Source organism: Cetorhinus maximus, chromosome 1 (assembly GCF_964194155.1).
Source record: "Cetorhinus maximus chromosome 1, sCetMax3.hap1.1, whole genome shotgun sequence".
Classification (NCBI taxonomy): Eukaryota; Metazoa; Chordata; class Chondrichthyes; order Lamniformes; family Cetorhinidae; genus Cetorhinus; species Cetorhinus maximus.
Window position 1 is genome coordinate 69,756,377 of NC_135879.1, and position 15,932 is coordinate 69,772,308.

At 41.9% G+C, this 15,932-nt stretch overlaps 1 protein-coding gene across 3 annotated transcripts in view; it reads right to left on the reverse strand.

The window, feature by feature from the left end:
- The window catches only part of sorcs2 (sortilin-related VPS10 domain containing receptor 2), an 874,344-nt gene that overhangs the window by 203,725 nt on the left and 654,687 nt on the right, over positions 1 to 15,932 (reverse strand). For all 3 annotated transcript variants that reach the window (XM_078542265.1, XM_078542257.1, XM_078542248.1), the window contains exon 4: positions 8,692 to 8,856. In XM_078542265.1, coding sequence (XP_078398391.1) covers positions 8,692 to 8,856 — 165 coding nt within the window. The remainder of the gene's footprint in view (positions 1 to 8,691; positions 8,857 to 15,932) is intronic.

A 15,932-nucleotide genomic window follows, 5' to 3' on the forward strand; every position in this document is an offset into this window, starting at 1 on the left:
GAGTCTGCACTGTAGGAAATCACAGATGTACACACACTGTTTTTCATGATGCAAATCCTGCAAATATCATTCCTCACTGGAAGATTGGCTGTGGGGAATCGTCCAGAACTGTCGTAATTGAATATCATTTCCAGCCTTTCCATTTTGATACAAAATATCCTTGATGCCATTTCTTTATCCTCTGATTGCACCTTGCAACTTGACCCTTCAAATACCACAAATAGACTTTGGTACTTTCATTCTTGAGTGGATGCTTCAGATTAGACTGGCTTGGAGGCCCAACCTTTTCAACAACGTTTTTTTAAAAAATTCGGTCGTTTCTCAAAATTGGACATGGCGAAGTGAAAGAAGACACAAGTTTAAAATACTTTCACTCATCTGTTTTAAATCGGAAAAACAATTTATGAATAAGTGAACAAAATTATAGGCCAAATTGGAAAACACGATAAAGGGGAAAAATAGGGATTTTTCAAAATTCTTTCATGGGATGAGCACCTCGTTGGCTAGGCCAGCATTTATTATCCATCCCTAATTGCCCTCAAGAAGGTGGTGGTGAGCTGCCTTCTTGAACTGCTGCAGTCCATGTGGTGCAGGTACTCTGCAGCGGTTCAAGGAGGCAGCTCACCACCTCCTTCCCAAGGGCAATTAGGGATGGGCAATAAATGCTGGCCTAGCCAGCAAGGCTCACATCCCATGAAAGAATTTTAAAAATCCTTCTCCTCTTGATCGCGTTTCCCATCTCGCCTGTAATTTTTTTTTCATTTATTATTCATAAATTGCTTTTCCAATTTAAAACGGATGAGTGAAAGTATTTTAAACTTGTGCCTTCTTTCACTTCACCGTGTCCATTTTTGAGAGGGGATCGAATTTTTAAAAAATGATTTGGCAAACAGAATGAAAGTTAAATTTTATTACGTTTTGGTTAAAATTTTAGGCAGCACTTGTAGAACAGGACCTCTCTTCTCCAAAATTCATTACAACCTTGGTCCAAACACAGACAGAAGAGCTGAATTCCAGAGGTGTAGTGAGGTGAAAATGACTGCCCTTTGACCCAGTGTGGAATCAATGAGCCTTAGCAAAATGAATGGGAATCAGGGGAGACATTGTCCACCGGCTGGAGTCATATCTAGCACAAAGGAAGATGGTTGTGGGTGTTGGAGGCCAAACATTTCAGTCCAAGGACATTGCTGCAGAACTCCTCAGGCTAGTGTTCCAGGCCGCACGACCATTGCTGCTTCATTAATGACCTTCCCTTCATAAATTCAGAAGTAGGGGTGTTCGCTGATGACTGCACAATGTTCAGCACCATTCTTGACTCCTCAGGTACTGAAGCAATCTGTGCCCACATGCAGCGAGACCTGGACAACATTTAGGCTTGGGTGGATAAGTGGCAAGTATCATTCATGTAACACAAGAGCTAAGCAATGGCCATCTCCAACAAGAGCAAATCTAACCATCTCCTCCAGACATTCAATGGCATTGTCATTGTTGAATACCCTACCATCAACATCCTGGGGTCCTGGCTGGACCAGTCATATAAGTACAGTGGTTACAAGAACAGGTGAGAGGCTGGAAATTCTGTGGAGATTAACTCACCTCTTGACTCCCCAAAGCCTGTTTGCCATCTGCAAGGCACAAGTCAGGACTGTGATGGAATACTCTCCACCTGGCTGGATGAGTGCAGCTCCAAAAACACTCAAGGAGCTTGACACCATCCAGGCAAAGCAGTCCACTTGATCAGCACCCGTATCCACACCTTAAACATTCACTCCCTCCACCACTAGTGCACAGTGTGTACCAACTACAAGATGCACTGAAGCAACTAGCCAAGGCGCCTCCAACAACACCTTCCAAACCCACAACCTCTACCACCTAGAAGAGCAAGGACAGCAGGTGCATGAGAACACAACCACATGCCAGTTCCCTCCAAATCGCTCACCACCCTGACTTGGAAATATATTGCCGTTCCTTCACTGTCACTGTGTCAAAATCCTGGAACTCCCTCCCTAACAGCACTATGGGTGTACCTACACCACATGGAAGGCAGCGGTTCAAGAAGGTGACTCATCACTATCTTCTCATTTGCAATTGAGGATGGGGCATAATTGCAGGCCTTGCTCACATCCCATGAATGCAAAAAAAGTTTCCAAAACACTGAAGGGTGAAATTGGTCTTTGCTCATAGACTCACAGTGAATCAGCAGCTCATTTTACACACATTTAATATTCCACTAAGGTCAATGTGAGTGGTGGCCTGGGGTTATTAAGTAAGCACATGATCAAGTACAGCAGTGATAATCTCGCCAATTCACCTAACATATTCTCACCAGACTCACATGAAGAACGACTGCCTAGATAAAGTATTGGAGGGCAGCTGGTGCCTGAGAAATTATGTTTCAGCAAAAGTCAGTGCAACCAGAAAAGGCCAAGACATTTGGCTGTGCAAATAAAAAAATTGCTGTGCAAACAAGAGACTCCTGCATTCAGGAATTACCATGAATACATGTGTGTTTGTCAATATTACTGTATACGACTCTTTGACAGGCGAATTGGATGGGGACTTAGCATCTGTTGGCAGTTAGGATGCCATCGTTGTGCTGCCTGCTTCTTCGCATGCAGGCAGTGCTAAATGCAATATTAGCTGGCTGCACACATCAACAGAGCTCCCAAAAATGATTTGTTGGCACCACTTAAAGCTACCCTGCACCACTTAAAGGGGAAATGAATTGTGATCAGTGCTGGGAGTTTTTTGGGCACTAAATCAGAGCCACGAAAGACAGGAGAATGGCCGTACATGGGAGATACCAGACACCCAGGTATTCCAAAACTGGGCTGGAGGAGAGGGAAAGGGCTAGAGATGTCTTGCATATGTAGGGGAGCAGGAGACCCTCCAGACACATGATAAGAAAGTTGTTGGTGCAGGCAGCCATGGAGGCCAAAATTTTTTTATTCATTCACGGGATGTGAGCTTTGCTGGCTGGGCTAGCATTTATTGCTCATCCTATGTGACCTTGAGAAGGTGGTGGTGAGCTGTCTTCTTGAACCGCTGCAGTCCATGTGGTGTAGGTACACCAATAGCGCTGTTAGGAAGGGAGTTCCAGGATTTTGACCCAGCAACAGTGAAGGAACAGCAATATATTTCCAAGTCAGGGTGGTGAGTGACTTGGAGGGGAACTTCCAGGTGGTGGTGGTGTTCCCATCTATCTACTGCCCTTGTCCTTGGTTGTAGGTTTGGGAGGTGCTGTCGAAGGAGCCTTGGTGAATTCCTGCAGTGCATCTTGTAGATGGTACACACTGCTGCTACTGTGCGTCGGTGGTGGAGGGAGTGAATGTTTGTGGATGTGGTGCCAATCAAGCTGGCTGCTTTTTCCTGGACGATGTTAAGCTTCTTGAGTGTTGTGGGAGCTGCACTCATCCAGGCAAGTGGGGAGTATTCCAACACACTCTTGACCTGTGCCTTGTAGATGGCGGACAGGCTTTGGGGAGTCAGGAGGTGAGTTATTCATCACATGATTCCTAGCCTCTGACCTGCTCTTGTAGCCACTGTATTTATATGGCTAGTCCAGTTCTATTTCAGGTCAATGGTAACCCCCAGGATTTTGATAGCGGGGGATTCAGAGGTGGTAATGCCACTGAACATCAAGGGGCGATGGTTGGATTCTCTCTTGTTGGAGGTGGTCATTGCTTAACACTTGTGTGCAAGAATGTCACTTGCCACTTGTCAGCCCAAGCCTAGATATTGTACAGGTCTTGCTGCATTTGGACATGAACTGCTTCAGTATCTGAGGAGTCATGAATGGTGTTGAACATTGTGCAATCACCAGCGAACATCCCCACTTCTGAACTTAGATGGAAGGAATGTCATTGATGAAGCAGCTGAAGATGGTTGAGCCGAGGACATTACCCTGAGGAACTCCTGCACTGATGTCCTGGAGCTGAGATGACTGACTTCCAACAATCACAACCATCTTCCTTTGTGCTAGGTATGACTCCAACCAGCGGAGAGTCCCCCCCCCCACCGCGATTCCCATTGGCTCCAGTTTTGCCAGGGCTCCTTGATGACAATCTCAGTCAAATGCGGCCTTGGTGTCACCTCACCTCGGGAGTTCCGCTATTTTGTCCACATTTGAACCAAGGTTGTAATGAGGTCAAGAGCTGAGTGGTCCTAGCAGAACCCAAACTGTGCATCAGTGAGCAGGCTATTGCTAAGCAAGTGCTGCATGATAGCACCGTTGATTACCCCTTGCATTACTTTACTGATGATCGAGAGTAGACTGATGGGGTGGTAATTGGCCGGGTTGGATTTGTCCTGCTTTTTGTGTACAGGACATACCTGGGCAATTTTCCACATAGCCAGGCAGATGCCAGTGTTGTGGCTGTACTGGAACAGCTTAGCTGGAGGTGCGGCAAGATCTGAAGCACAAGTCTTCAGTACTATTGCCTGAATATTGTCAGGGCCCAGAGCCTTTGCAGTATCTAGTGCCTTCTGCCATTTCTTCATATAACTTGGAGTCTATCGAATTGGCTGAAGACTGGCATCTGTGATGCTGGGGACCCTGGAGGAGGCCGAGATGGATCATCCACTCGGCACTTCTAGTTGAAGATTGTTGCAAATGCTTCAACCTTATCTTTTGCACTGATGTGCTGGTCTCCTCCATCATTAAGGATGGGGATATTTGTGGAGCCTCCTCCTCTAGTGAGGCGTCTAATTGTCCACCACCGTTCATGACTGGATGTGGCAGGACTGCAGAGCTTAGATCTGATCTGTTGGTTGTGGGATCATTTAGATCTGTCTATCAATAGCTGCTTATGTTGTTTGGCACGCAAGTAGTCCTGTTATATCTTCACCAGGTTGACTTGCTCATTTTTAAGTATGCCTGGTGCTGCTCCTGGTATGCCCTCCTGCTCTCTTAATTGAACCACAGCTGATCCCCTGGCTTGTTGGTAATGGTAGAGTGGTGCATATGCTGGGCCATGAGGTTACAGATTGTGTTTGAGTACAATTCTGCTGCTTCTGATGGCCCACAGCACCTCATGGATGCCCAGTCTTGAGTTGCTAGATCTGTCTGAAATCTGCAATTAGCACAGTAGTGCCACACAACACAATGGAGGGTATTCTCAATGTGAAGGCAGGAGTTTGTCTCCACAATAATTGTGCAGTGGTCACTCCTACCGATAATGTCATGGACAGATGTACTGCAGCAGGCAGGTTGGTGAGGATGGGGTCAAGTATGTTTTTCCCTCTTGCTGGTTCCCTCACCACCTGCTGCAGACCCAGTCTAATAGCTATATCACTTAGGACTCGGCCAGCTTGGTCAGTAGTGGTGGTACTGAGCCACTCTTAGTGATGGACGTTGGAGTCCCCCACCCAGAGTACGTTCTGCACCCTTGCAGGGCCAAGTGGTGTTCAACATGGAGGAGCACTGATTCGTTAGCTGAGGGAGGGTGGTGATCAGCAGGAGGTTTCCTTGCCCATGTTTGACCTGATATCATGAGACCTCATGGGGTCTGGAGTCGATGTTGAGGACTCCCAGGGCAACTTCCTCCCAACTGTATACCACTGTGCCGCCACCTCTGCTGGGTCTGTCCTCCTGGTGGGACAGAACATACCCAGGGATGGTGATGGTGGTGTCTGGGACATTATCTGTAAGGTATGATTCCATGAGGATGACTATGTCAGGTTGTTGCTTGGCTAGTCTGTGAGACAGCTCTCCCAATTTTGGCACTAGCTCTCTGCTGTTAGTAAGGAGGACGTTGCAGGGTTGACAGGGCTGAGATTGCCATTGTCGTTTACGGTGGTCCATCAGGTTTCATTCTTTTTTTGTGACTTTGTAACGGTTTGATACAACTGAGTGGCTTGCTAGGCCATTGCTGTGGGAGTGACATGTAGGCCAGACCAGATAAGGACTACAGATTTCCTTCCCTAAAGGACATTAGTGAACCAGATGGGTTTTTACAACAATGGTCATCATTAGACTTTTAATTCCATATTTTTATTGAATTCAAATTCCACCATCTGCCTTGGAGGGATTCTAACCCGGGTCCCCAGAGAATTACCCTGGGTCTCTGGATTACTAGTCCAGCGACAATACCACTACACCTTCACCTCCCCCAACAAAATGCCAGGAGTCTTGCCCCAAGGACCTGGATGCAATGTTACAAGAATTTTAATGGCCTCACACAGCTGATCAATCATCCACCTTCAAGTGACATATCTCCAAACTGCAACACTGGCCTCAGCCACTGCTCAAATCATCACAATCCAACACTCACCTACCAGCAAGCAGTCTGAAATCATGATTCATACTTAACAGTCTTGCTCCCCATGCCAACCTATGCCCCTCTACACATCCCAATGGCCCTCATACGCTCCATGCCAACCTATTGCACTTCTATAGCCATTTCACCAAGTATATACACTGTGTAAAACCAATGAACCCTACCATAACAATGGCATCTGTGGAAAAGCTTTTTAAAAAGTAATTCATTCATAACTTTCTTTAAAAAAACTGCTTTTACCATAGCCCTTTAAAAGTGTCAATCAACCAAACCTTTAAAATATCAATAGAAGAAATTAGAAGCATTGACACCTCTTTAACTTGTTTAAACGTTGTGCAATTGACATAATAGATCTAAGAGAAAGTGCCCTCAATCAGGCAATGGGCCAGAATTTTATGGCCTTGGCGTGGTGGGGAGAGGGCAGTTTAAAATGCGGCGAGCCATTCTAAACTCCATTGACTTTGGCGGAACATAAAATCCCGCTGCCGTAAAATTCCACCCATGTTTTCCCTTGGATGCAGCTATTTCAATAGAATAATGTATGTCTGGGCTCTCAGCCAAGAATGCATCATGAGGCTTGGCTCCTCAGCTTTTCACCTGATGGCAATGACTGTTGTCATGATGGCAAGATTTTGCAGCATGCCACATACCACCATGGATCTTGAAACCCACTCAACTGAGTTCTGCAGGCTCCTTACAGCGTGGTCCAGGCAGTGAATCATTTGCTTCAGCACATCAATTGTCTGACCTATTATCGTTTTTCTGGCAGCATACTCTCAATGTATGCATTTTCTCCCATGTGTGAGTTGTGAACCACAATCATAAGCCATATTGTCAGAGGATAGTCCTCGTCATCCAGTAGCCATCATTTGGTTTGCATAGTGGCTAAGATACAGCTGACACAATGTACTGTTGCAAAATGAAGGCATCATGACTGCTGCCAGGATGACCTGCATAATTCACACTACCACACCAGTTAGGCTGAGGGAGTAGAATCTCTTTATGCAAGTAATCAATGGCACCCTGCAACACACAGAAGCCTGCAATCCTAGTGAATCCACATGCTCATTCTTCCTGCTTCTCTCTGGGAAGAGGAAATGAAATTAGTTTAGCTCTGCTTGAATAGAGAGCCTCACTGACCATCCTTACACAACAGTGAATGGCAAACTACGAGACATTGCTAATTGCAACAGCCAAGGATGCAGCCAGATACATAAGGAGAAAGATAAGTAAATGTTAATAGCTTTGATCACCTTCACAGTTACTGGAAATGCCTTTGTCCTCCTTGAAGGTTCAAGTTATGGCTGCAGCAGTTGGCAGATTTCTGCGAGGACCTACTAATGATGCGCACAAATCTCACAATTGTTCCCTGAACACTCTGGATGAATACGGCCTCCTGCAGAGAGGTTCAGACAGGAAAATTGTCCCCTAAACACTTTGGATGGATAGATATGGCCTCCTGCTGAGAACCGTTCTCTCCCTCCTCCTTCTTCCTCTTCTAGCAGCATCACACACACCCAAACACAAGTCTTATAGGTTTTCTATAATGCACACTATGACAACCAAATAAAAGTGGTGTTGTGAAAAGCGGAATGTGCAATGACGTGAGTGTGTCATCACATCCTATTGGCATCTGTTGCTGAGAAAATGATGTTTGTTTACAGCTTCAAGAGAAATTAAAGTAAATACATTAGGCTTTGGTACAAAATGAACCTGTGGTACCTGCTACTACAGAAGCTGTCCCTAGAGGCAATAATTAAGCAGAATTTGCAAAAAGGGCTGTTCACTGTGCTGGGACTAAGCTATAGTTTACCAACATAGGGAGCAATATTCCTTTGAGATAAGTGCCAGCACAACAAAAGTACAGACAAATAAAAGTTGCATGCAATGGTAGGACTCCCAATACTATAATCCTTTCTCGCGATGTACTGGATAAAATTTTAAGTTATAATTTTTCTCCACCTTCCTCCCTCATAATTTGGCACTGAGCTTCCAGCTCCAGAAATGAGGGCTATGTTTGCCAACTTTCGTTGAACACATTCTGGGTGTCATCACATGACTTTATATCTTCAATTACGCTCTCATCGTTGGTAAACAGACACTTCCATCCTCGCAGACCACGACCTCCTCACGCTAATTGGAACTTGGCAATTCATTACCTGATTGGATACTTCTTGACTATCAAACAGCCATTTTCCCCATCATCAATATTTTATAACCAATAAACAAAAGCATTCAAAAATAATGGGAAACAGTATATATTTTTAATGCTTGCAGCAGTGTCCTGGAGCCTGGAGATGAATCTTTAATTCCTGAAGACTCTAGGACAATCCTGGAGGGTTGGCAACCCTAGTGAGTGTTAGCGGTGTTTTTGCACTAGAGAAGAAAGGATCCAGTGTATGGCCGTACTTACCCGAGCCTCCTTGCTGTACACAAGCAATTTATCTTCTTCTTTGGGGTGAAAAATCAATGTCTCCAGAGAGAAGAAGATCTGCTGCTTTTGAAAATTGGTTCCCTCATCCATGCTCACGAAGAGACTCTGATCACGATCATTCATCGATGAACTGACAAGGATTATCTTAAATAGAATAAAAAGAAAAATGATCATTTTTTGCATCAATAAAAACTGTGTATTCAGCGAAATGGTAATTTTCCAACTTGTAACATCAATGAAGAGCTTCAACAATGCAACCACATATTGGAAATTGGGCATGCACTGTGCATGATTTTCCAACCGTGACTGCCAGAAAATTATTTGCAACGCAATCTGAATTTCAGACATGTGCCACCAGAGGGTGAGGTTCCACGTCAGAATTATATTGTTGAAAAACTTAAAACAAAAACAGAATTACCTGGAAAAACTCAGCAGGTCTGGCAGCATCGGTGGAGAAGAAATCAGTTAACGTTTCGAGTCCTCACGACCCTTCGGCAGAAACGAAGGGTCGTGAGGACTCGAAACGTTAACTGATTTCTTCTCCACCGATGCTGCCAGACCTGCCGAGTTTTTCCAGGTAATTCTGTTTTTGTTTTGGATTTTCAGCATCCGCAGTAGCTTTTAGCTTTTTGTTTTTATCTCTTTGTTGAAAAACTTCCCTATCTAGCACAGGGCATAAGAATGATCTAACATGATGCTTTGCCTGTACTTAAGGCCATCGTGGATTAACAATGTTAGGAGGCAAGGGATGTAGGACAGAAACAACTTGCATTTATACAGTGCCTTTAAGATACCAAAACGTTCTAAGATGCTTCACAGGAGCGATTATCATACAAAATTTGGCACCAATCCACATAAAGAGATATTAGTGTAATTGATCAAAAGTTTGGTCAAAGAGGTAGGTTTTAAGGAGCTTCTTAAAGGAGGTGGTAGAGGTAGTAAGACATGGAGATTTAGGGAAGGAATTCTGGAGCTTAGGGCCTCAACAGCTGAAGGTATGGCTACCAATAGTGGAGGAAAGAAAATCAAGAAGGTGCAAGAGGCCAGAATTGCAGGCATAAAGATAGCTTGGCGAGTTGTTGGGTTGGATGATTTGAAAGCAAGAATGAGAATTTTTAAATTGAACAGGAACCCATCTAGATCAGCGAGCAAGGGGTGATGTGTGAATGAGACTTGGTATAAAATTGGATTTTGGCAGCAGAGTTTTGGATGAACTCAAGATTACAGAGGGTGGAAGGTGGAAGACCTGCTAGGAATGCAGCAAGTCTAACAAAGAAAGCATACATTTGAGTTCATGATGAGATGGGATTTCAGCTTCGATTTAAGTTTGTGGCCTCACTTTTCTATTTCGTGGGTCTACTTGAGTCAAGAAATACCCTAGATGAAAGAACAGGCAATAGATCCATTCCTAGACTTACATCAAAGCAATTCTGAAACTAGTGTTAGTAACTCTCTCTCTGCCTGATTTTAACCTATTCAAAACTCAGCCACTCATACAGAGTTAAAATCGGGCCCTCTTTCTTTCCCACCCTACATGAGAAAGAGTTGGCACAGTCCTCATTAAATTCTAAAATTGTTACAGCTGAAATTGGGAGCTCAGCGTGAGGATTTGTAAGCTTGAACTTCCAACAATCCATAGTGAATGATCAGGAGGTTAGAACCAGACCAAGGGAGATTCCCCAACTCCAGTTTGCTAGCAATGTGCATGTGTGAACGTTGATAGGGGCAGGATTGGGCCTACCTTTGATACGGGCCGGATTAGGCTCACCTTTGAGGTCCTCCTAAGAATGAACAGTCCACCAGAAGTCACTATCCAGGGTCAGACACTGACTGGGCATGTTAGGAAGGTGCCATACCCCAGCAAAATGCAATATCTTCAGGACACAATAGAGGAATGGAGGATGAGCGCATCTGCACTAAATAAAATATCCTGAAATTTCGGTGGGGTTCTCCCAATCTCCCTCCTTGTCTTTCTTCTTCCAAAGTCACAACAAGCGATTTGGAAATCTCCGTGGAAATTTCAGGTAATTTTATTTACTGTGGATTGCTTCTAAAAGTGAAAAAAACTGAAAACGCCAAAGAGCTATATTAGACTCGATAACACTAGGCAAAGACTTCTTCCCAGTCTCCAGTTTTTAATATCAAGGAATAGATTTTCAAAAAAAGTCAAAACAAAATTTGGTAAGATTTGAATATATCGCAAAATGGCTATTCTATTTTCTGCAAAAGTCCCACAGCACAGACTGTTACTGAAGTCAATGTCTTCCTATCTGTGCTGCAATCCTTAGGTACCTCTCTTTATCTGGTGTGAGACCATTTCACTGATGCTGATCAGAAGCACCCACGTCCTCTAGTATAATTTACAATTAAACAAACAGCTTTGACAGCATTCTGGAGTGCTAGTTGAGGTTATTAAAAGCACTCAAAGTAGCCTTCACACTGAAAGAGCCTTAAAGTTGTCTGCTTTATTAATCTTATTGATAAATCACTCATCTGAGACAATGCCCTTTAAACAAAAGCAAATAGAATCTGCTCTGTAAAAGCACAACTATCCATATGGAATACTAATTCTAGAAATCTACCCAGTAATTTATTGGGCATTAAGTAGCACACTGTGAAAAGTGCAATTTGCTACCAAGCTCAGAGGAATGTCTTTCACATATTGAAGACTGCATCCATCAGTTCATTTACAGCATTCTCTCAGAGGGCTTCAGACTATATTAAATATGAAGACTGTAAATAGTCTTGATTGTGGAGAAATGTAATTAATCTTAAATTAAAGCATTTTATCACCTCCAGAATTCCATACATCTACAAATTACTGGCTGCTTGTTTCATTTATCTCATTGAAAGGGATTAACGTCTTACTTAATATTCACAATAGACAATAGAAGTCCAAACTGAATTCACTATAGATGTTTACAGTAGGTACCATGAACTCTTACCTAGAGTTTTTGCCTTTATTCCCTTCATGAGTTCTACTTGTTACTATAAAATGACCCAAGTGACAAGATGGAGCAGCCTGTGAACTTCGCCAAAGATAATGATAGTAATTTATAATTGACAAAAATAGGGAAGTATCATTTAAGTAGGTTGGAACAGCAAGGTTTTCCCTCTCCCTGATCTGACCTAATTATTTGCAGCCTGATTAACAGGCAAAAAAAATGCACCAACCAAAGTAAGCATCAAACAATTTGACTTACACCTCTCCCTTTCTGGACACACTTTGTTTCAAATGAACACAAAGCATTATATGATTATTTCCTGTGCTGATGGGTATAGGCCAAATACAATTAGCACAAGCTTGAGTCCATACGACCATCATTCAAAAATCAATCAGGAAAATGCACACCAATTTTCCGAGGGGATGTAATACAAATTGATGCCAGATGAAACAGTTACTTTTAATCACAGGGAACTCAACAGAGACTACCCTAAGCAAGGCAATGATGAACTACAACCATAACAATAACTTTTCCCCATGGCAGGATATTAGAATTACAGCATTACAAGTTTACATAGCCAGTTTCCATTATAACTGCGGACAAAGGAATTAGTAATGGACACTATGGGCAGAAAGCACATGCAGATGAATATTTTTAATATATGATAGCTGTCTACTTGAAGGCAAGCTTTTGTCCAGTTTCAATTTCCAGTTTGCACTCACTTTGTTTATTAAATTTACGCTTGATGCATATTCTGCTGCCATATGAATAGCACAAGAAAAATTTGATTGCTACCATGTCAATAAAATTAGTTATTTCTTAATGGTAAGTTCTATTCATTAATTTTAAGCTTTCTCAAGCTAACACATTGTGAATATTCCAACAGTGAAGCAACTAGTAAACAGCAAATTATTGTTGCTATATAGCCCCAGCTGTACAGGTGTGACATATTGGCTGACACATTGTTGAGCACATTATAAATGACTTAATTTCAACAGAAGGAACCAAAACAAACAAGTAGCACTGTAAACACAAACATAGCCTCCCTAGTAGCAGAAATAAGGCACAACAAAAGGTATCCTCAAAGGAAGTAAAAACATTAGTAACCTCAGAGTAAATTTACTTTTGGTGCCAATATTTGTAGCTTGTAAGATAAGTTTTGTAAATGTATATGTTGGAAACTGGATTCAGGTCACCAATGTTAACTATTATAAAGCTAGGAAAGAGAATGGATCACTGATTAAGACCAAGTAATGATTTATTAGAACTGTAATCTAATCCTTTACCATGCTGGCATCTCCTAATGGAAGTCATCCTGTTAGAAACCTCAAATCAGTTTGTACCATTAAAGCAGAACATGAAGGACTGGAAAATAAGAATTTTTAATCCATCCGGCCAAATCGAGCATTATATATTCTCACCAGATGAAGAACTGTCACTATTCTAAAAATCTTACTTTTCACAGCATCAACTGATACGCAGAACAAGTATGAGTTTGAAAGGGAATATCACCATAGGACATTGTAGGAGTTTTTGATTTTTTACTTGAGTCTAGGGGTCATCAGGATAATGCAAGTCCCTGCTCAGATGAGCAATAGCAATATATTGGCCAAGCATGTGCTTTGTCAATCAGGAGTATACAGTTGCCCTTGGACCCCCATCAATCAGAATATTTCCTCTCAGAAAGCTGTTAAATTTAATTATCCTTTCCCAGTCTATCCAACGGGCATTTTTGCACTGAAGGTATAATTGGTATCAAAATAGGCAAAAATCCATCACATGCTCCTCTGGAGTAGCGGATTACTTTTGCTAAATAAACACACAAAGCACTTAATCCAGATTACATTTCTACATATATCATAACAATTCATTTCCTCGATTGAACCTTTAATCTTCTTATGCATACATGTGCAGTAACAAAAGATGCAAACTTTGGTAAAAATCACATTTTACACGTCAATGCACAAACTGAAAATTTCAAGTTTTGTTGCAGAATTTAATCAACTACAGTACAAGAATTTCAAATACAGTTCCTGAGACAGAAACCCGGATCCATATTAAAAGGCCCAATAAAGTCTTATGACAAAAAAAGTCTTAATATACTCCATACATTCTCCTTTATTCTGGAATGTGTGCTTTATGCATACGTTTATAACATGACTTGCATTTAAATGGAACCTTTAAGATAGAAAAACACCCCAAAGTATTTCACAGAGGCACAGTCAAAAAGACAGACGCTAAATCAAAAAAGGAGCTTTTAGGATGGGTGACTATGTAGCTTTGTCAAAAAGATGGATTTTAAGGAGGGTCTTAAGGGAAGAGAGGGAAGTGGAGAGGCAGCGGAATTCAGGAATGGAATTTCAGAGTGTCTGATCTAAGCAGTTTTAAGGCATGATTGCCAATGATGATGAGTAGGGAAAGGAACATAAGCAAAAGAACATAGCAAATTTGAAAGTGAGTAGGAGGTTGTAAGCCTCGAGTATGTTAAGGTGTAGAAGCAATTAAAGTCAAGTGGGGTTTAAGAAAAAGGGTGATTTTTTTTTCAACTTGAGACATTTGGGCATCTGGAGCTAATGTAGGTCAGTGAAAAGACAGGGGTGATGGGTTAAGACAGTGCAGGATAGGATACAGGCAGCAGAGTTTTATAAGAGCTGAAATGGAGATGGGAAGCCAGTCAGAAGAGTATTGGAACAGTCAGGCCTGCAGGGAACAAAAGGATGGTATTTCAACGTCTGGTATCCAGTCCCTCGCCTTACATTACATCCAAATACCTCCCACCACATCTTATTACTTTTAACTGGTGCACTGCAGTGTTTGACCTTTAAATATATGTCTTGCACAGCTGTAAAAGAAACTTCCTGAATATGCAAGAATAACTTTGCAAGATTCCATTAATAATACTGAGCAATCAAATCAATATTTGATTTTAAAATATTTCCAAATTTAAAAATTGTTTTCATTTCAACAGAAAGGCAAATCACAGGCTGGCGAATACACAAGCAGAAAGCCTGGCCTCTTATTTTTCTAACTTGCATACTCAAAAGGCAAGGACATTAGAAGGTCTTATCATGAATAATTCACAATGCTATTAATTTGCACAATGTTTATACTGACTTTTATATTGAACCATTATTTAAAAAAATCTTGCAGCAAAATGTTTAAAAGCAATGTGCAGAATTATTTAAGGCAACTTATTGGAGAGTTATGAAACAGATTAGCTCATTAGGGCTTCTCACTCAAGGTCCTGGGTTTGAATCCACTTCAGACTGGTGCAAATCTCCTCTACTTTCTGCTGACTGCAAGGGTCCTTTAGGCGCCTTTAATTTAGTCTTCAGAGAATGAGAGTGTAAAGCACAAAACCACTTGCAGCTTAACACTAAATTGTCAATCAGGACAGGGGATGTGGATCAAAGTCCGAAAAATGGTTTTGAGGTACAGATCCACCATGATCTAATTGAATGGTGGAAGAGGCTCCAGGGCTGAATGGGATACTGTCCCTATGTTTCATTCAGAAAGAACACAAAGTTGTTGCCAGGAATGGAAATGATACAGAGCACATAAGTTAATGTTCTTCTGAGATTGGGAACTATGCCTATTGCTGGACTAGAGTTGTTGGTGGCTAAATCAGGAATGCTTGGATTACTAACAAGACAATCAAACGTTATTTATTGTCTATGGACCTGCTCATCTTGTCCAATCTGTGGAAGTACAGGATTATGCACAGTGCACATGTGAATGTTTTGGTCATCTTTAGTTACTGCTGTTGAAAGTTTTACATTTTAAGTTGTCCACCCTGTGTCAAGGAATTGAAGACCATCTTGATTGGTCTTTTGCAAGTATTGCCCTGTTATTTGTAACAATCACACAAAGTCTCAGCTGGTTCTTCAATATGTCTTTAAAATACTACGACCCTGATTAACAAGGACAAATTCTGAATCATCTCTACCCTTCCTTTGACCATACTTTTACTATTTGCTCATTAAAAAAAAGCTTTTAGATTCTCTTTTATGTTAGATGCTAATATATTCTTGGACTCCCTTTTTGTCCCCATCATTCCCTTTTCAGATTTCCTCTGTACTTTCTGTATTCAGGCCAGTTCTCTAATGTACCTTAAATTTGTTATAAATCTCCTTTTTTTTCATTTTCATCTCTATACCCATGGTCATCCAGGGAGTTCTAGTTTTGGATGGCCTCTCCTTTATCACTTCTAGAAATGCATCCACACTGTACCCAAACCATCTCATCCTTAAAAGGTTCCCATTGTTTAATTACTGT